General features: G+C 45.7%; 1 protein-coding gene across 10 annotated transcripts in view; it reads left to right on the top strand.

Moving 5' to 3' along the window:
- cobl (cordon-bleu WH2 repeat protein) overlaps positions 1 to 22,714 on the top strand; it is a 509,208-nt gene that overhangs the window by 323,262 nt on the left and 163,232 nt on the right. For all 10 annotated transcript variants that reach the window (XM_038797758.1, XM_038797757.1, XM_038797756.1 and 7 more), the window contains one exon: positions 12,480 to 12,668. In XM_038797758.1, the coding sequence (XP_038653686.1) occupies positions 12,480 to 12,668 (189 nt within the window). The remainder of the gene's footprint in view (positions 1 to 12,479; positions 12,669 to 22,714) is intronic.

The raw sequence follows: 22,714 nt of genomic DNA, 5'->3' as shown, positions 1-22,714 counted from the left end.
GTGGCCCAGATAGGTCACCTCGCGGGCTTGAAAAATGTAGTTCTAGCTATGAAGGTGAACGACGGACTCCCTTAAGCAATGGAGCACTTCATCTAGGTTACTCAGGTGGTCCTATTCAGACGTTCCCGTGATTAACACGTTGTTACAAGTTGTTCAGATGAACCGCTCGGCCCCGCCTCAATTTTGTATTGTGTGTTACTATGTCAAATGTTTCCTTAAAATCAATATTGACAACATCCATTGTCTTCTTCAACCTTATCTGTTACATTATCAAAAAAATCAATTAGGTTAATCAAATCTGACCTGTGTTTTACAAATGCACCCTGAATCTCCTTAGTTAACTCAAATTAATGTTTTAAAGAAGTAGGAATGGGATTTTGGATGCATTGATCATACATTTCAAAACTCTTTGGATTTGGGAATTGTACCATTAAATTGCAAATTTGCCAATGTCATTCTCTTATGACATCTGTTATATATGTGTTTGTGAAGCTGCCTCCACTTCACCTGATGAATCAGCAGCACTCCGAAAGCTTGTGATTTCAAATCAACCTGTTTGACTTTAACCTGATATTGTGAGACTTCTTACTGTGCCCACCCCAATCCAGTGCCGGCATCTCCACACCATTCTGTTATTTAAGGAGGGCGAAAAAGACAAACATGGGAGTGAATTTTAAATTTGGGATTGGGCACGCTACGCTGTTGCGTTTGTGTAAAATCTGGCGTGATGTGGCGGCCAACCAACCTGAGAACATAATGCTAGTCTTCGATAATACGGAAGTTGGGTCGGCACTGAAATCGGAAGCCTGCCCACCATGTTTAGAAAGCAAATTAAAGGTCAATTTAGCTTGTTAACTACAAGTCTACAAGGCAGTAAACTCGTATTTTAGTTGCCCGTGCCATTTGTTCGGTGGTCACATGTGAAAAACCTTTGGAGAGAGTTACGTCAGGTGTGAGGAAGCATTGCAAAGATGGATAAAAAGGCTGCAACGGGAACTAAGCCTTCATTCATCAGGAACCTGCTGATGAAAATGAGGCAGTTTCCCAATTCTTTAAGTGCATTAATTCATCTTTTTCAGCCTCCAATAGGAGGCAGGGGAAGGGCCTATAAACAGAGCTAAACTGAAGTTTATATACTCTGATATTCGACCGAGAGATCACTGACCCACATGAGATTACTCCATTCTGGATGAGATTCCTCCAGTGAGTAGGAACGAAGGAGAGGGAGGAGGATGACGCCAGCTGACCAGGAACAAGTGAGCCCTGTAGTCCAGCAGGTGAGGAATCTGTGCTGTGCAATGGCCTGCAGAAGAGAGACACCATCAGCAAGCAGGCACAGGTAGAGCCAGTCTAACAGAGTCGGCAGGATAAGGATGACCTACCTCCAAATGTCAGAGTGTCAATGCCTTGGAGGACCAGTTATTTCCAGGAGTCAGTTACATCACTGTGTGTGTGATATCTTGACTGGAGAGATTACCTCGAATTGCGTTGGTGGCCAGCCAACACCTATGACGTTGAAGGTTATAGAAGTCTTAAATTTTCTCACATTTGGATCCTCCCAGGCATCAGCTGGAGATCTTTGCAGGATTTTGCATTCAGCAACTGATCATTGTATCAAGATTGTCATAAATGCAAATACAAATTTCAATACATCCATGAATTCATATCATTCAGCGTAAACGTCACATATCAAGTGACAGAGCCAAAGACCTTGCAACCAAAGGCTTCTGAGTTCTGATGAAGAGTCATATGAAACTCAAAGCACCACTTCTGTTTCTCTTTCCACAGATGTTGCCAGACCTGCTTCGTTGTTCCAGCATTCTCTGTTTTTATTTCAGATTTCCAGTCTGCACTATTTTGCTTGTATTATAGCTTTGCTACCATTACTGGACTCCAAAGGACAAGACGTCTTAGACTGCATCCATGTGGCAACCAAAGCACATTCGGACAGCTCAGGACCTCTGTAAACAGAAAAGACCATCAAACCATATGGCATTGGAGGAGAAGTAGGCCATTTGGCCAATCGGGTCTGCTCTGTCATTAATTGAGATCATGAATGATCTGATGTGATAATCCTCAACTCCACTTTCCCTTCCTATCTCCAAAATCCTTGATTCCCTTACTGATATATATATATATATATATATAGATCTCAGCCTTGAACAACCCAGCCTCAACAGTCCTCTGTGGTAAAGAATTTCACAGATTAACTACCCTCTGCCAGAAGAAATTCGTCCTCATCTCTGTCTTAAATGGCAACCCCATTCCCAAACCTCTGAGATGATGCCCTCTAATCCTAGACTCTCCCTCAAGGGGAAACAACCTCTCAGTATCTACCCTATCATGAGAATCCATGGGCTGAATTCTCTGCTGTCGGGATTCTCTGTTTTGTCGGCAGCCCGGGGGTTTCCCGAGGGCAAAGGGAAACCCCATTGACCAGCCAGCGAAATGGACAATCCTGACAGCGTGCCGCACCAGGATCACACCTGGTGCGGCACACCTGGGATCAACCTAGTTTTGGGTTGTCTCCAATGCCAGTACATATTTCCTTAGATAAGGGGACCATAACTATTCACGGTATTCCAGATGTGGTCTTGGCACTGCCTTGGATACTTTTAGCGGGACTTCTCTATTTTTCCACTGCATTCCCTTTGAAATAATTCCATCTGCCTTCCTAATTACCTGCTGAACGTGCATGCGAGCCTTTTGTGATTTATACATGAGTACCCCCAAATATCTCTGGTCTGAAGTTTTCTGCAGTCTTTCTCCATTTAACTAGTATTTAATTCCTTTATTCTTCTTACCAAAGTCATAACTTCCCATTGCCTCCCTCAGGGACCTGGCACCAGCCGGGTCCCCATACACCCCTGTGTCTCCTGCCTCCTGCCTGATCACCGTGGCTAGCTCAGACCATCCACCTTCTGGGTCCCTGATTCTGACGACGTCACCTATTGTCAGTGGCTTGAGTGAGATCGCATGTTGATCGTAGCATCGTTTTTGTTTGGAGCGGAGTGTCCGCATTTTGTCAAGAACCAGTGCGTTGCCGGGGTGTCGGAATTGCATTGCCGGTAGGGTTGTTCGGATGTCTCTGCCGAAGAGCATTTGCGCTGGCGACAGTCCTGAGCTCAATGGGGTTGCTCGGTACGATAACCGAGCTAGATTGATGTCGGAACGTGACTTGGTTGCCTTGCTGATGAGTCGTTTAATGATGTGGACACCTTTTTCACCTATTCCATTTGATTGTGGGTAGCGATTCTGTGTTGCACCGTTGTCTGACCTCGACTTTTTCCTGTGTTTGTGGTATTGATTCTGTATGTTATCGTTCGTGAAAGCTGTTTTGCTTGTTTGTTCTGTATGTTATCGTTCGTGAAAGCTGTTTTGCTTGTTTGTTCTGGAGCAGATGTGAATTTGTGAGATTCTTTATCATGCCATGGCATGTTTGTAGTCATGTCATTGTTTTGCAGTGTGCTGTGGCATTGTCCTTCACGTGCAGAGTTGTACCATGTTGTACAGGTCGTTGTTTCATTGTTGTTGTTTCTGTCTTGTTTTCGTTACCGTTCTTGTTGTTTTTGTCGTTTCAGTCTTGGTTGTTTTTGTTGCCGTTCTTGTTCTTGTCATTCTTGTTGTTCTTTTTGTCGCGCTTGTTGATTCTGTTTTAGTTGTTTTCACTTTTATTCTTGTTCTTGTCATTCTTGTTGTGCTGCATGTTGTTTTTGTTGTTCTTGTTGCTCTCAATGAGTGTGCCATGTGGATGATTTGAGTCATTGTCACAGTTATTGGTGTCAGTGTCCTTTGTGGTATCTGCTACATTGAGCGTTTCTTCTTGAGAATTGTGAGAATGATCAGATGTTGAATTGATGTTGGTGACATCAGTCATTTGTGGTGGATTTGATTCCTCTTCTTTGCTTCCTTTGTACTCCTCTTCTAGAGTCATTTCTGGTTCACTTGAATCATCATTGATTTCTAGGTGCTCCTCTTTTGGGGTCATTTCAGGTTCACTTGAATCATCACTGATTTCTTTGTGCTCCTCTTTTGGAGTTATTTCAGGTTCATTTGAATCATCATTGATCTCTTTGTGCTCCTTTTCTGGAGTCAAAATCTTCACGATTCACCTTGTAAGTAATTAAAGCAATTATAGGTTTATCTAGCTTCATGCCCTCCTGTTGAGAGTAGTAGGTCTATTTTTGTTGTGTCAGAGGCAGTGCTTAAATCATTAGCTGTGATAAATATTTGGAACAGATGTTCAAAATATTTTCCAGTTATAACTTAAATTACCGGTTGTTTCCAGCTGCCATGGAGTTCCAACAAGTTCCATCGAATCTGTTAGTCGTCGAGGATCCATTTGCTGCGACGTCTTACAAAGTCGAATATCCAGTTTAATGTTTTCTTCTCTTGCTGGTGTCTAGCTAGCTTTCTGAAATCACTTCTGGTACCATATGTTATTCTCTAAGTCTGAATAAAGATTGTAGACTTCCAGTTAACACAAATACATTATTCAGTGGGTTTGTTCTGTTTCCAGAGCTTAACTAGGTATAATACAATCAAGAGGTATGACATGTGAAGCTAAGGTAAACTGCCTATGCTGAGCTGTCTCTGTCGTCTGCTGCTCACTAGCCCTGTGCTTCTGAAAGAGGCGGATCCTCCTTTGGGCTGGACCCTTTATACCCGTCTCTGATGCTGCCCTCTAGTGATGATGTGGCTCTTACATCTGTGCTGCAGTCCCTGGTGTATATGCAGATGTATGTACAGATCACTACAAGTAGGGTGCGATGATCTGTTGATGGGTGATTGACAGATGTGTTCCAGACATGTTTTTGGCATTTGTTTGTGGGTCGTGTATTTGACTTTAGTCAACTCTGAATTCCCAACAGCCTACCTGAGGTTTGACTACAGTTTGATTTAAATTGCCCAATACTTTAATTTAAAATATCCAATTTAATTGGGCTCAAAACTAGGCCCTGTCAGGTAACCACAGGAATTTTTGTTAAAGACAGGACTGGAGGAGAGGCTGTCCCCATCAAAAACCCTCTTCGTGGTGCCCCCATATGGGGGCAGCAACTGTTTATCTGGCACCATGAGGTCCCTCCCTCATTACTGTGAGGCACCAGGACTGGGAAGCAACTACAGGCTCCTTGCCCCTCTCTCGGTTTGGCTTTAGGTACCAGGGTTCATTTGCAAGGTGATGGAGTGCCGGTCACAATCTATCCCCAGTATCCCATCATTGAGCTTCCGGGGTTAGCTCTTCATGACAGTTACCAGTCTCTCATGGAGTAAGCCATGTTTTCTGAAGAGAGGAATCACAGCACTCACGGTTTGGATAGACTCCTCCACTATCTGTACCAGTACGTGCAACCCTTGAGAAGCTCTGCCATATTTGCACGTACCTCGCCCTTATGTCTAGTTTCTGCCACCTTGCGGATAATTCCAGAGGCTCATCAGCGAGGTCCCCTCCACACAGAACGTCACCAAGGCCGGAAATGAACCTGGGTCCCTGGCACTGTGAGGAAGCAGTGCTAACCACTGTGCCATCATGCCATTGCTGATCTCCATTGAAGTTCCATCTAGGCTTTTTCCTGGCGGGAGGTCTCCTCTTCTCATCAACTGGAATGCGGAAGTCATTAGTGAACCGTTAAATGGGTGGCTGTGGTAGAATTGTGGTTCACAGTCTGACCGCTCCCATGACGAACATCCCTCCTGCGATCCTCGAGGCCCATTTGGGCGCACAGCCACCATTCCCTCACCCAGTTCACTGGCTTCGTCAGCCTGACAGCAGCCAAATAGTCGCAACTTGCTTTATTTGGCATGTGGGGAAAAGGGTTGGCGGACTGTACATTTCCGTGTTGGTCTCCCACATCTCTCAGCAGTGTAAATTTCATCCCATGGTAACCACAGATATGCTGCCAGTTGTGCGGAAGCTACTAGAATTTGTTACTCGGGATACGGTGAGAACTTGAACCAGCAGGAACTGACCATAGAGGGGCAGCATGGCCTTATTAAGGCTAAGTCATGCCTGAGCAACCTAGGAAATTTTTAGAGGAGATCACTGATAATGTAGAGAAGAGAATTGGTGAGTGGACCGAACTGTGGTGAATAGAATTCGATATGGGCAGCACCCAGAGAGATAAATTGGAGAATTTTCAAAACTCAAAAAAATTCAAAACTTTAGAGGAACAAAGATATTTGGGATGCAACGGGCAGGTACAACAATCAATTAACAAAGCAATTGGAATGTCGACCTTTAGTTGAAGGGAACTGGAATACAATGGAGAGGAAGTTATGCTTCAATCGTATAAATTGTTTTTCAGATTGTTTCTGGAGTATGGGAAAACCACACCTCAGGAAGGATATTTTGACCTTGGAGGCAATGCTCCTTTTAAGCTGTGGTCGCACAGCAACCAGCAAAGCATAGCACAAGGCATTCACAATTATCCCCTTTAAGATAATACATGTATGTAGCCACAGAAAAAAGATTAAAGGTACCACACATGTAAATGAAGAGACCATGCACAACAAAAGAAAAATTAGAGGTGACATTGCATGGTGGAGTGCAGCACATCTTCACCAGAATAATATTCGGATTAAAGGGTTAAATCAGTTTATCAGTTGCTAATTCTAAGCTTGGTAGATAGGGAGAAAACATTTAATCTTGTGGATGATGCACTATCAGTTACGACAAGACGAGAATAGAGTATAATCGAGGCTTTATTACGCAGAGATGTGTGGCCTGCCGCAGCTGCTGCCGAAATTGCTGCAGCTCAGAGAGCCCACACAGTTATACTCCACCTACTGGGCGGAGCCAGCAGACCGGGATCTACCCCTGTACCTGTACTACAGGGCCTTACCGTAATACACCTCATATGCGGTATATACAATACAATACAACAGTGGTGACTACCACATTCACCCCCTGTTAAAAAAGAGTCCGGCGGGGGTGGTGGAATGCTATTTACATGTAGGTGTTTAAAATTTTAGGAACAGTTCATAAATTCAGACGATTGGGCGCCTTGATCCGTCGTTGCTAGCGCCGCAGTCTCGGTGGTGATTCAGGCATCAGTTCGGTCGCCGGTGACTCCGGGAGCTTGTCGACCTCATCTTCATCCCCGGGTGGGACCAAGGGGCAGACAGATCATCCTGGAACGGGAGCTGTGGTGGGGTGCGCTGGAGGAAGGGAGGGTGGCGCCAGGGCAGAGGAGGGGGTGTGTGGGGACCCGGCTAGTGCCAGGTCGCTGAGGGAGACCGTTATTTGGCCGTCGGGGTACGCTACATAGGCGTACTGCAGGTTTGCGTGAAGAAGCTGTACCCTCTTAACCAATGGGTCCGCCTTGTGGAGCCGCACGTGCTTGCGGAGGAGAATGGGTCCTGGAGCTGCCAGCCACGTTGGGAGCGAAACCCCGGAGGTGGACTTCCTGGGGAAAGCAAAGAGATGTTCGTTAGTCGTCATACAAAGGAGCAACCGAATGGAGTGGAGGGAGTCAGGGAGGACCTCCTGCCAGCAGGAGGCCGGGAGATTTCTGGACCGTGGGGCCAGCTGGACGGCCTTCCAGACCGTCCAATTCTCCCGCTCCACCTGCCCGTTTCCCTGGGGGTTGTAGCTGGTTGTCCTGCTCGAGGCGATGCCCCTGCTGAGCAGGTACTGGCGCATCTCCTCACAATAAATGAGGATCCACGGTTGCTGTAGACGTAGGCGGGGGAACCGAACAGAGCGAAGATGGTGTTGAGGGCTTTGATGAGGTGGCAGACGTCATATCGGGGCATGGGACGGCGAAGGGGAATCTGGAATAATTGTCGATCACGTTAAGAAAGTACGTGTTTCGATCGGTGTGGAGGGGAGGGGCCCTTTGAAATCCACACTCAGGCATTCAAAGGGGAGGGAGGCCTTCACCAGGTGCGCTCGATCTGACCAGTGGAAGTGCAGTTTGCACTCCGCGCAGACCTGGAAGTCTCTGGTTATAGCCCTGACTTCCTCGATTGCGGGCCTTTATGAAATGATACAAACGGGTGACCCCTGGGTGACAGAGATCATCGTGCAGAATCCGGAGTTGGTTCACTTGTGTGCTGGCACATGTACCTCGGGATAGGGCATCGGGGGGCTCGTTGTGCTTCCTGGGGCGGTACAAAGTCTCGTAATTGTAGGTGGAGAGCTCAATCCTCCACCTCAAGATTTTATCATATTTGATCTTATCCCAGTGTGTGTTAATGAACATGAAGGCAACCGACCGTTGGTCAGTGAGGAGAGTGAATCTCCTGCCAGCCAGGTAATGCCTCCAATGCTGCACAGGTTCTACTATGGCCTGGGCCTCCTTCTCGATGGAGGACTGCCGGATTTCGGAGGCACGGAGGGTGCGGGAGAAGAATGCCACGGGTCTGCCTGCCTGGTTGAGGGTGGCGGCCAGAGCGACATCTGATGCATCGCTCTCGAATTGAAAGGGGAGGGTCTCGTCGACCATGTGCATCGCGGCCTTGGCGATGTCGGCCTTGATACGGTCGAAGGCCTTGTGAGTCTCGGCCGTCAGTGGGAAAACGGTGGAGTGGATGAGTGGGTGGACCTTGTCCGCATAGCTAGGGACCCACTGGGCATAGTACGAGAAGAAGCCCAGGCATCGTTTGAGGGCCTTGGGGCAGTGGTGGAGTGGGAGTTCCATGAGGGGGCGCATGCGATCGGGATCGGGCCCTAGGACTCCGTTTTGAGCCACATAGCCTAGGATGGCTAATCGGTTCGTGCTGAAAACACACTTCTCCTTGTTGTAGGTTAGGTTGAGGAGTTTGGCGGTGTGGAGGAATTTGGAAAGGTTAGCGTCATTGTCCTGCTGGTCGTGGCCGCAGATGGTGACGTTATCCAGGTACGGGAAGGTGGCCTGCAGTCCGTACCGGTCAATCATTCGGTCCATCTCCCGTTGGAAGACCGAGACCCCATTAGTGACGCCGAAGGGAACCCTAAGGAAATGGTAAAGGCGGCCGTCCGCTTCAAACGCAGTGTAGGGACGGTCCGCCTTGCGAATGGGGAGCTGGTGGTAGGCAGATTTCAGGTCCACTGTCGAGAAGACCCGGTACTGTGCAATCTAATTGACCATATCAGATATGCGTGGGAGGGGGTACGCGTCGAGCTGCGTGTATTGATTAATGGTCTGACTATAGTCGATGACCATCCTGTTTTTCTCCACAGTTGGGGAAAAACTATCACTTGGGCTCTCCAGGGGCTGTTGCTGGCCTCGATAATACCTTCCCGCAGCAGCCGCTGGACCTCAGACCTGATGAAGGTCCTGTCCTGGGCGCTGTACCGTCTGCTCCTGGTGGCGATGGGTTTGCAATCCGAGGTGAGGTTTGCAAATAGGGAAGGCAGGTCGACCTTAAGGGCCGTGAGGCTGCAGACAGTGAGGGGTGGTAGGGGCCCGCCAAATTTCAGGGTTAGGCTCTGGAGGTTGCATTGGAAGACCAGGCCGAGTAGCATGGCAGCGCAGAGGTTGGGGAGGACGTAGAGCCGGAAGCCACTGAACTCTACGCCCTGGATGGTGAGGGTGGCGGTACATTACCCCGGATCGCCACGGAGTCCAGGGTGATCTTTTGGTTAATGGGGTGTACCGCGAGGGAGCAGCGCCTTACCGTATCGGGGTGGATGAAGCTCTCAGTGCTCCCGGAGTCCAGAAGGCAGGATGTCTCGTGGCCGTCGACCTGTACTGTTGTCGACGTGGTCACGAGGTTGTGTGGTCGGGGCTGGTCGATCGTGATGGAGGCAAGACGCAGCTGATCGGCGGCGGTTGCAGGCGATGATCGGCCAGATGAGGTGCCTGACGAGCAGGGGTCCTGAGGCGTGGAAGATGGCAGTGTCCACGGTGGGCGCACGTGGCGGGCAGCATTAAAGATGGCATCGCCCACAGGCCGCACGTGTCATGAGGGGGGCAAGATGGCAGCGCCCACGGGCCGCACGTGTTGTGAGGCGAGCAAGATGGCGAGCAAGATGGCAGCGCCCACGGAATGTACGTGGTTTGAGGCGAGAAAGATGGCAGCGCCCACGGAATGTATGTGGGGGTTGCAGAGACAATAGCGGCGATTGAGCGGGCCTGGTACACAGCAGCGAAATGTCCTTTCTTCCCGCAGGCCTTGCAGAGCGCGCCGGGCAGCGCTGCCGGGGGTGTTTTGTCTGTCCACAGAATAGCACTTGGGTCCCCCGGGGTTGGTTGGCTGCCACGCGGCGCAGACCTGGGGTTGGCTGGGGGCAGCCACTGGTGGGGTCCACGATGGGGTGTTCGCCAATGGGGTCCACGATGCACAGGACTGGTGGGCCGAGTGATCGGGGGCATATGCCTGAACATTGCAGGAGGCGACCGTGATTGAAATCGCTAGCTTCTTGGTCGCCTCGCGGTCGAGGGTAACCCCTTCTAAGAGACGCTGGCGGATGTAAGCGAACCCAATGCCAGTGACGAACGCATCTCGAATTAAAAGTTCAGAATGTTCAACGGCCGAAACGGCCTGGCAATCGCAAGTCCCTAGCCAGGGTGTGCACTAGAAATCTTCCACAGACTCACCGGGGAGTTGATGCCGCGTGGAGAGGAGCTGCCTGGCATAGATTTTGTTGGTCTGCTGAGCGTAGTTCTCCTTCAGTAGCGCCATGGCCTCAGCGTATGTCGGCGCGTCCCAGATGTGGGGAAAGATGTCGGAGCTCAGCCGCGTGTAAAGGATCTGGAGCTTCTGTGCCATTAGGCTTGATGCGTAGATCCATCGTTTTAAATTCTCTGCGTAATTAATTGATGCACTATCAATTACGACGAGACAAGAGTAGAGGGTAATTGAGGCTTTATTAAGCAGAGATGTGTAGCTTCCCGCAGCTGCTGCCGAAATGGCTGCACCTCGGAGAGCCCACACATTTATACTCCACCTACTGGGCGGAGCCAGCAGGCAGGGATATGCCCCCGTACCTGTAATACAGGGCCTTACCGTATTACACCTCATATGCGGTACATACAATACAATACAATACAACAGTGGTGACTACCACAGTGGAGGAATGAATAAGGAGACATAATGGTAAAATTACGGTAAGGTGATTCAGGAGTAATATCTGAAAACACATTTTCATACAGAGGGTAGTCACAATCGCAGTTTTTTGTCAGATAAAGATATCAACAGATATGGAGAAAAGGTAGTTAAATGGAGCTGATGTGCAGAGTAGCTCAGACCTAACTGGTCGATCAAACTTGAGGAGGTGAAATGCTCCACTCCTGTTTCTTTGGTGCCCAATGGCTTAGCGCTTCAGCCACATTTGTTCAGTGCATTAAAGAAATGTATTTATACACTTTGTGTAAACAAAAATTAAATGTAACTCTTGCAAATTATTTCTATAGAGAAAAGTTCAAAAATCCCAATATGCCATGCCACAATTCATAGATATTGTCACACATTACCTTCTACATTTCGTTATCTATAGTCCACATTTGAGTAAGTCTCTAATCATATGTGAATTGATTCATTCCTAATATTCTTTTAGAAATTAGGCTATCGGTTGACAGGATCAGTGCAATCTTACCCATCCTTTGTTGGAAATTAGGTGCTTCTTCATGGAGCAATTATTGAAGGTTACTGTTAATCCAAAACTGAACAAATGCACCGAACCAATAATGTGGCTACAAGAGCAGGTAGAAACTACACACCCTGTGACAAGTGACTTCTCACCATCTACAAGACTCAAGTCAAGAGTGTGATTGAATTCTCACCACTTTCCTGGATGGATGCAGCCGTGTCAAGCAAGTTAACATTGCTTGATTGGACGCTCTGTCACTATGCTCTGCTCCACCATTGCATAACTGCAGTGAGAATAATCTGCCGAATGCCCTGCAAGGTCATTTGGCAGTATCGTTCTCTCCCCTGCTATATCTACAAGAAGGATGAGCATTAATTTTATGCGAACACTACCACCTCCATGATCTGCTTCAAGAATCTCACTGCTTTGACTTGGACAAATATTGCAATTCACTCAATCATGGGATGATATCACAAGTACCGTAGCCTGAAGTTTCATTTGAGAGCTTATTTGTTTTAAACAAAGATAATGTAATTTTTGGTTATTTGTTGAATTGAAAACCATTTTTAACCCAAAATGATCATCCAATACCATAGATATTGATGAAACCTTTTAATAGCTATGTAATTTTTAAAAACATATGTAGTTGTACATGCATTGTTTTGGAGGTAGCCTGAAGTTTCATTTGAGAGCTTATTTGTTTTAAACAAAGATAATGTAATTTTTGGTTATTTGTTGAATTGAAAACCATTTTTAACCCAAAATGATCATCCAATACCATAGATATTGATGAAACCTTTTAATAGCTATGTAATTTTAAAAAACATATGTAGTTGTACATGCATTGTTTTGGAGGTCTATTTTAATTCGTCCCTCAGTTTGTTTAATTTAGTTTTGGATAACCAAATGAGTATATGCAGAATTTTTGTCACTGGTTAATCAAATCTTTCCCTGCTAACTGCAGGGCTATTCAACAGCTCCATCCACACCAACTGTTACCACACGATCAACTAATTTGAATCCATCACTTTCTGCGAACAACATATTGAAAATATCACAAATGACAGACATAAAGAAACGCCGAGCACCACCTCCACCATCAGTTCCGCCAGAACACAGCAGCATAAAGATTGTGGATCCAAGTGTGCAAGAGGTAATGATAAATTCGGACTGCATGGAATAAAATACTTCTTGCTGTTGATCAAGTAATTTTCGGGGTTTTTTTTCCCATTCATGCCAAATGAATTATATTGAAATGAGAAATGACAAGTTTGCTTCCAATCAGTTCTCTTTTAATTATGAGCTGCTGGAAATCCTGGAATTATACTTTTTACTCCCTGACTCTGTGCTTTTCCAGTGTATGTTTCAGACAAGTGGAAAAAAATCTGAAAGGGAGGAAAGTGAGAAATTCTAAAAATAAATTGAGGCAAGAGAGAATGAGTGATATATGTGTGAATCTGGGCCAGAAACCGGAGCTGAAATTGGCATAAAATTGGATAGACTCAAATGGACAGTTTCTTATTAAATCTTTTTATTTTTTTAATTTTATAAATTTAGTGTGCCCAATTATTTTTTTTCCAATTAAGGGGCAATTTAGCATGGCCAATCCACCCACCCTACATATCTTTGGGTTGTGGGGGCAAAACCATCGCAAACATGGGGAGAATGTGCAAACCCCACACGGACAGTGACCCAGAGCCGTGATCGAACCTGGGACCTCAGCGCCATGAGACAGAAGTGCTAACCACTGCGCCACCGTGCTGCCGACTCAAATCGACGGTTCAGAGAAATGAGCGATCTTTGAAAAATTAATAAATCAAATAAATGATACCAAGCAGAAAAACACCCGTCTTTTCAAATGAATCATTAATACATATTTATGTGCAGTGAACATCACAGAGTTAATTTAGGTAGATTTAACGTGAGTTCCAAGCTGCTTCAAGCAAGTTTTACCCAGTATTTGAGAAAGATCCCACCTGAGAATGACCAGTCTTTAATGAGTTAACACGACTAATTCAGGGCAACATAGAGGTGGTACATTTGTCTGCTCCTGTGATAGTGAAAGTAATATTGGCAATGATACTCGTTCCTGATCACCAACATGTGACATTGGCTTATAATGCCTGTAAATATTGGTGGGAACATGATCCCTTCTTCAGGTTGAATAGGCTGCTGTTGTTCACTGTCAAAGTTCACACATGAATAATGGGCAATTGTGCAAGGTGCAAGCAGGTGACTAGTAACCATGGAACCGTTTCCCAGGAACATGTCATTGCTGTCAGACAAAGAGAGGAGAGAAAGTAGAAAAAATGTGAGAGATATATGCTTAGATCCATGAAGGCCTAATTTATGAAAAATGCAGGACTTTGTAATATGTATCCTGTCTGACTGATAATTATATGGAATAGTTTCTAATGTTTGGCATATGATAACTGGAAATTTTGAGGTCAATAATAAAATGTCAAGCCATTGTTTAAGCCATAATATTTATGGAAAATATTAAGTATTTTTAAGGAAGAACGTCAATAGAAACGCACTTCCTTCCCCGGTCCATAATTTTTCATAGCAACTCTATTTATAGTTGCACTACTGGCATGGGTGACAACTGTAAAATAAAACCTGCAATGAAATACAAGGCTGGTTCCAGAAGATGAGAGAAATGCTAAAGTTACACCCTTGTTCAAAATGGCTCTTCGGATAAGCCCAGCATCAACCGTCCAGTCCGTTTAACCTCAGTGGAGAGAAAGCTTTTAGAAAAGACAATCTGGGACAAAATTAACAGTCACTTGGATAAATGTGGATTAAATTAGGGAAGTTGGCATGGATTTGTTTGAGGAAAATTGTGTTTAAGTAATTGACTGAGATATTTGAAGAGATAACAGAGGGTTGGTGAAATGTCATGCGTTTGTTGTAGTGTACACAGACTTGCAAATGATGTTTAATAAAATGCCACAAAACAGGCTTGTCAGCAGTTTAAGCTGCAGAATAATATAGGCAGTGGAAACATGGATACAAAGTTGGCTGAGTGACAGAAAACAGAAGTCAGGCTTTTTAGAATGGTAGGAATCCCTGAAAATTGAGGCTGGATGGTAACGGCCTGAAGTAGTCAATAATTTGCCATTTTAGGGGTCTAAATTGGGCCTGGGCCTCTCCTGTCCTAGTGTAAAATTGCAGAGAGGTGGGGCAGGCATGAGACTGGTAGGAAGGCTTTGCGAATAATGTTATGGTCACCCCTCGCTTACCAACCCACTGGAGGGGTAATGTAAAATTCTCCCCATAGAGTAGTGGTGAACAGTTGCTTTTTCCCAGAGGCTAGTATTTAGGACAACTGCACAATGTGATCTTGATCGATATGAATAACCTAGACTTGGGTGTGCAGGACACAATTTCAAAATTTCAAATGATGAACAGTGAGGAAGATAGTGATAGACTTCAAGTGGATGTAGGCTGGAGAAGTGGCAGGACATATAACAGATCAAATTTAATGCAGAGAAGTGGATGAATGATATATTTGGTGGGAAGAATAACGGAAAGCAATACAAAACAAAGGATAGAATTGTTTAGGGTTGCAAATGCAGAGGGACCCAGGGTGTATGCACACCAATTGTTGAAGGTGGCAGTACAGGTTGAGAAAGTGGTTGATGAGGATCTTGTGCTTATTAAATGAAGGTACAGAATACAAAAACTAGGAAGTTATGATGGATTTTTATTAAACAGTGGAATATTAAGTGCAATACTCCCAAATAATTGAATGTAATTTTGGGCGTGAAATTGATACGAATCGTTGCCGCATGTTCTGTGCCCACTCCAGGACCTGATCCTTTGTCTGGAAACTATGAAAGCACATAATCACTGTCTGTGGTGGTCATTAAACCATGGCGCTGCCAGAGTTCCCGATGGCTCTGTCCAAACTCCTCCTTCCCCCCACCCCCTCCTCACCAGTTGAGCGAGTAACTCTGAGAAGTACTTGGTTGGCCTCGAGCTCTCCACTCCCTTAAGCAGCCCCACCATCCTGAGGTTCAGCTGTCGCAACTTGTTCTCCAGATCTTCCACGTTCGTCCTCAGGCCCTTGTTACTCTCCGCCATGAGCAGTAACATGAGCAGCTTCCATCGAGGCAAACCGCCCCTCATGCTGATAAAAGGCCTCCTCCATGCCCTTCAACATATCGCCTTGTTCTTTCCCAGCCTTCAGGGTCTTAGCAAGCTGCCCTCGGATTAGGCCCATGCCTCCTCGAAAGTAGGTGCAAAGTATTCCTTCATTTCTTTATCTTGCTGCTCAAAGTCCATCTGCTTCCCAAACTTTTCCTGCACCATCACCACAGCTAACATGTCTATTGTAATGGACATGGCTGACCTCCACCATCATTCCTCCTTCAGGCTCTCTTGCCGAGCTATCAGCCTGAGCTTCTTTCCTAGTGGGCTTTTTCTTCAAAACTTTCAATATATCTCCATCAAATAAATTACCTATCTCAGCGAACTGGGTTTGGCACAAAAACAACGAAAAAACGTGCAAAAGGGATAAGAAACGAAGAATTTGGCGGGAGCCATCTTTCATGCGACGTGCTCTCATATGACACCACTGGAAGTCTCCCTTGAAAGGGCTTTGTTTTGGATGGTGTCAAGCTACTTGAGTGTTGTTGGAGCTGCACTCATCCAGGCAAGTGAAGAGAACAAAGAAAATTACAGCACAGGAACAGGCCCTTCGGCCCTCCCAGCCTGCGCCGATCCAGATCCTTTATCTAAACCTGTCGTCTATTTTCCAAGGATCTACTTCCCACTGTTCCCCGCCCGTTCATATATCTGTCTGGATGCATCTTAAATGATGTTATCGTGCCCGCCTCTACCACCTCCGCTGGCAAAGCATTCCAGGAACCCACCACCCTCTACGTAAAAAGCTTTCCACGCACATCTCCCTTACACTTTCCCCCTCTCACTTTGAAATCGTGACCCCTTGAAATTGACACCCCCACTCTTGGAAAAAGCTTGTTGCTATCCACCCTGTCCATCCCTCTTATAATTTTGTAGACCTCAATCAGGTCCCCCCTCAACCTCCGTCTTTCCAACGAAAACAATCCTAATCTACTCAACCTTTATTCATAGCTAACAGCCTCCATACCAGGCAACATCCTGGTGAACCTCCTCTGCACCCTCTCTAAAGCATCCACATCCTTCTGGTAATGTGGCGACCAGAACTGCACGCAGTATTCCAAATGTGGCCTAACCAAAGTCCTATACAACTGTAACATGACCTGCCGACTCTTGTACTCAATACCCCGTCCAATGAAGGCAAGCATGCTGTATGCCTTCTTGACCACTCTATCAACCTGCATTGCCACCTTCAGGGTACAATGGACCTGAACTCCCAGATCTCTCTGTACATCAATTTTCCCCAGGACTCTTCCATTGACCGTATAGTCCGCTCTTGAATTAGATCTACCAAAATGCATCACCTCGCATTTGCCTGGATTGAACTCCATCTGCAATTTATCTGCCCAACTCTCCAATCTATCTATATTTTGCTGCATTCTCTGACAGTCCTCCTCGCTATCTGCAACTCCACCAATCTTAGCATCATCTGCAAACTTGCTAGTCAGACCACCTACACCTTCGTCCAGATCATTTATGTATATCACAAACAACAGTGGTCCGAGCACAGATCCATGTGGAACACCACTAGTCACCTTTCTCCATTTTGAGACACTCCCTTCCACCACTACTCTCTGTCTCCTGTTGCCCAGCCAGTTCTTTATCCATCTATCTAGTACACCCTGAACCCCACACAACTTCACTTTTTCCATCAACCTGCCATGGGAAACTTTATCAAACGCCTTACTGAAGTCCATGTATATGACATCTACAGCCCTTCCCTCATCAGTTAACTTTGTCACTTCCTCAAAGAATTCTATTAGGTTTGTAAGACATGACCTTCCCTGCACAAAACCATGCTGCCTATCACTGATAAGTCTATTTTCTTCCAAATGTGAATAGATCCTATCCCTCAGTATCTTCTCCAACAGTTTGCCTACCACTGATGTCAAGCTCACAGGTCTATAATTCCCTGGATTATCCCTGCTACCCTTCTTCAACAAAGGGACAACATTAGCAATTCTCCAGTCCTCCGGGACCTCACCCGTTCTCAAGGATGCTGCCAGGATATCTGTTAAGGCCCCAGCTATTTCATCCCTCGCTTCTCTCAGTAAATGGGATAGATCCCATCCGGACCTGGGGACTTGTCCACCTTAATGCCCTTTAGAATAACCAAAGCTTCCCCCTTCCTTATGCCGACTTGACCTAGAGTATTTAAACATCCATCCCTCGCCTCAACATCCGCCATGTCCCTATCCTTGGTGAATACCGATCCAAAGCACTCTTTAAGAATCTCACCCATTTCCTCTGACTCCACACATAAATTCCCTCTTTTGTCTTTGAGTGGGCCAATCCTTTCTCTAGTTACCCTCTTGCTCCTTACATATGAATAAAAGGCTTTGGGATTTTCTTTAACCCTGTTAGCCAAAGATATTTCATTACCCCTTTTAGCACTCTTTATTGTGCATTTGAGATTCGTCCTACTTTCCCTCCAAAGCTTCATCAGTTTTAAGTCGCCTAGATCTTATGTATGCTTCCTTTTTCGTCTTAGCTAGTCTCACAATTCCACCCGTCATCCATGGTTCCCTAATCTTGCCATTTCTATCCCTCATTTTCACAGGGACATGTCTGTCCTGCACTCCAATCAACCTTTCCTTAAAAGAGTCCCACATTTCAAATGTGGATTTACCCTTAAACAGCTGCTCCCAATTCACATTCCCTAGCCCCTGCCAAATTTTGTTATACTTGGCCTTTCCCCATTTTAGCACTCTTCCTTTAGGACCACTCTCGTCTTTGTCCATGAGTATTCTAAAACTTACGGAATTGTGATCGCTATTCCCAAAGTAATCACCTACTGAAACTTCAACCACCTGGCCAGGATCATTCCCCAATACCAGGTCCAGTATGGCCCCTTCCCAAGTTGGACTATTTACATACCGCTCTAAAAAAAAACTCTCCTGGATGCTCCTTACAAATTTTGCTCCATCTACACCTCCAACACTACATGAGTCCCATTCAATGTTGGGGAAGTTATAATCTCCCATCACAACCACCCTATTGCTCCTACATTTTTCTATAATCTGTCAACATATTTGTACCTTTACTTCACGCTCGCTTTTGGGAGGCCTGTTGTAAAGTCCCAACAATGTTACTGCACCCTTCCTATTTCTTATCTCTACCCATATTGCCTCAGTGTTCAAATCCTCCGTCGTGCCCTCCTTAATCACAGCTGTGATATCATCTCTGACGAGTAATGCAACTCCTCCACCCCTTTTACCTCCCTCTCTATCCCTCCTGAAGCATCTATACCCTGGGATATTTAGTTGCCAGTCTTGCCCTTCCCTCAACCAAGTCTCAGTAATACCAATAACATATTCCCAGGTACTAATCCAAGCCCTAAATTCATCTGCTTTACCTGCTACACTTCTCGCATTAAAACAAATGCACCTCAGACCATCCGCCCCTTTGCGTTCATCGTCTCTTCCCTGTCTACTCTTCCCCTTAGTCACATTGAGTTTATTGTCAATACCTTACTGACTTTCGTTGCTGCCTCTTTACTGACCTCTAACTTCCTAATCTGGTTCCCATCCCTCTGCCACATTAGTTTCAATGTGTATTAAATGAGTATTCCATTACACAGTGTTGATGACTTCTTCTGTCACTTTTCTGATGATGGACAGTATACTGATAAGGCGGTAATTGGCTTGAAAGAATTAAAAAAAAACTTTCCACAGATTAACCAACAAGCTTTAAGTAGGTAGGCCTGCAATTCCAAGGAGTATTTCCTGTGTAAAACGCCATGAAAAATTGCCATTGGAATCTGTGTGCAAAGAGTGGGTGAACCTGTGTTGAATTTAAAGGCCAAGTGATATTTAAGGTGAAAAACTGAAACTTGTTTACTTCATGATGCAAAATATTGTTCGCAAATTAAGCTTCTGTGCTCAGGCGTTTCTTTCCATTGAAACATGGTGTTCATTGTTTATTTCACGATAAGATTGACCTGTTGAATATTGACACGAAAGGATTGATATTTTTGTTAATTTCCTAACATGAGGCTTCGCTGATAAAATTTAGAAACATACTTTGTAAAGATAAGTGTGAGAACTGCATCTGAAAGTGAATTAGCAAATCATTTCATATGATCCCCTATAAATGCTCTTCTGTAAGATATTGCCCTGTACTAGAAACAGATGGGTGGTGGCAAATAATGGATAAAAGTACATCTGTTATTTTCTCAAAATAATCAATAGAAATGCACTTAATTTTGAAATAATGTTTCAAGTAGCTCGGGATTTGAATCAGCAGCCAACTGCCATTGTATGCAAGTTCCACCTGACAAGAGAACTGGACCAGTGCAGGCCAAATCAAATAAAATTCACAAATTATTGCAGATGCTGGAATCTGAATCGAAAACAGAAAATACTGGACAATCTCAGCAGGTCTGACAGCATCTGTGGAGCCAAAAGGGAGCTAATCTTTCGAGTTTGGATGACTTTTTGTCACAGCTCAAATAAAATTCACGGGATGTGGGGCGTCGCTGGTTTGGCCTGCATTTATTCCCCATCCCTAGTTGCTCTTCAGAAGGTGGTGGTGAGTTGCCTTCTTGAACCGTTGCAGTCCCTGAGGTGTAGGTACACACACTGTGCTGTTCGGGGGGGAGGTCCAAGATTTTGACCCAATGACAGTGAAGGAATGGCAATATGTTTCCAAGTCGGGGTGATGAGTGTCTTGAAGGGGAACCTTCAGGTGGTGGGGTTCCCAGGTATCTGTTGCTCTTGTCCTAGATGGTAGTGGTTGTGGTTTGGAAGGTGAGTTGGTGAGTTATTGCAGTGCATCTTGTAGATGGTACACACGGCTGACACTGTTGGTCGGTGGTGGAGTGTTTGAATGTTGGTGGAAGGGGGAGTAATCAAGCGGGCTGCTTTATCTTGGATGGTGTCAAGCTTCTTGAGTGTTGTTGGAGCTGCACTCATCCAGGCAAGTGAAGAGTATTCCATGACACAGTGTTGATGACTTCTTCTATCACTTTTCTGATGATGGACACTATACTGATAACGTGGTAATTGGCTGGGTTGGATTTTTCCTGTTTCTTCTGTACAGAACACATCTGGGCAATTTTCCACATTGTTGGGGAGATGCCAGTGTTGTAGCTCTACTGGAACAGCTAGGCTAGGTGTGCGGCAAGTCCTGGAGCACAAGTCTTCAGTACTGTTGCCGGAATATTGTCAGGGCACATAGCCTTTGCAGTATCCAGCGCCTTCTGCTGTTCCTTGATTTCACATGGAATGAATCACATTGTCTGGAGGCATCTGTAATGCTGGGGACCTCTGGAGGAGATTGAGATGGATCATTCACTCGGCACTTCTGGCTGTAGATTGTCGCTCATGCTTTAACCTTGTCTTTTGCAAAGATATTCTGGGCTTCTCCATCATTTAGGATGGGGATATTTGTGGAGCCTTCTCCTCCAATGAGTGTTTAATGTCCACCACCATTCACGGCTAGATGTGGCAGGACTGCAGAGCCTAGATCTGATGCGTGCATAGTGGAATAACTTAGCTCTGTCTATTACTTGTTGCTTATCCTGTTTGGCACACAAGTCATCCTGTGTTGTAGCTTCACCAGGTTGGCACCTCATTTTTAGGTATGCCTGGTGTTGTTCCTGGCATGCTCTCCTGCCCTCTTCATTGAGCCAGTTGATCCCCTGGCTTGGTGGTAATGGTAGAGTGTGGTATGTTCCAGGTCTTGTGGTTGGAAGTTGTGGTTGAGTACAATTATGCTGCTGCTGATGGCTTGTAGCGCCTTATCGATGCACAGTCTTGAGTTGCTAGATTTGTTCGAAGTCTATCCCATTTAGTGCAGTGGTGGTGCCACACAACACGATGGAGAGTATCCTCAATGTGAAGACGAGACTCCCTGCCCCTCGCCAGTGATGTTCCAACCCCTCAGTGCCAACCTGGTCCAACTTGGCAGTGACAATCTGCCAACCTGTGCCAGTGGGTAGTGCGGGGTCAGTCCTCTGGAGAGCCCAATTTATGTGTAGTGGTGGGGGGGAACGCTCAGGCCTTTAAATGAATGACCTGGCCACTGATGGGGAGTGGACAGTGAAGGGGGCACATCGCACTGAGGGGAGGGGAGGGGAGGGGGGGGTGGACCTGGCAGTCGAGTGAGGGACCTGGTAGTAAGGGAGGAGCACCGGCAATATTGCATGGGGGTAGGGGGGGAGACCCCCAATAATTGTCCCGTGGCAGAGAAAACCCCTAATAATTGTACCGTGATGCGGGAACGTCCCCAATAATTATGCTGTTGGGGGGAAGCCCCGATAATTGTGCTATGATGGGGATAGCCCCCGATACCTTTGTGCTGGGGGTTTGGGGGAGTTTTGGATCAGTTCGGATTGTGGAACCCTTTCATGATGGCACCCTGATGTGCTGGAGAGGAAGGGAGCCAATTTTGTGGCCTTCGCTCTTTGATTGCCCGGCGAATAATCCTGTTGAATTGGAGGTCAGATACCTCACCGTGGGTGGTGGTCTGGCTGGAGACTTGCACAACTTTCTCCAGCTGGAGAAGATTAAGTACGAGTTGAGGGGGTCAGAGGAGGTTTTTGAGATGTGGTGGAGGATGTTCACGTCTTTATTTGAGGAGTTATTCATCGCGGGGGAGGGGGGTAAAGGGAAAAAAATCTTTTGATTATTCTTTGACTGTGTATTGTGTTAATGTTGGGTATGTTTGGAATAAAATATCTGAAAAAGAAAATATGGCTCTCTGATCTCTGGAGCTGACTATGGTGGCTCTATCAGGCCCCACCCCACCAGACTGACAGCACAAACCATGTCCCAAATTTGTTAAATATCTTTTTCATCAGAGTTTTAACATTTTTACAGTTAACAAATTTTCAAAACACAACAGGTACAGTACAAAACAAATATTTCTACATACGTAAGAACAGAATAAGATAGAATAAATTCAGAACAACAGTCCGTAAGAACTAGTGCCCCATTTATAGGCCAGTTCAAATAGGAAATGGGGGGGAGAAAGAAGATAAGGCTATCTAAACATGATCGGATAACATATCAAGATGCACACCTTTATGTATAGCGAGCTCACGACTTGCAT

This window comes from Scyliorhinus canicula, chromosome 5 (assembly GCF_902713615.1).
Source record: "Scyliorhinus canicula chromosome 5, sScyCan1.1, whole genome shotgun sequence".
NCBI classification, from domain to species: Eukaryota; Metazoa; Chordata; class Chondrichthyes; order Carcharhiniformes; family Scyliorhinidae; genus Scyliorhinus; species Scyliorhinus canicula.
This window is presented reverse-complemented; position numbering and strand designations above follow the sequence as displayed.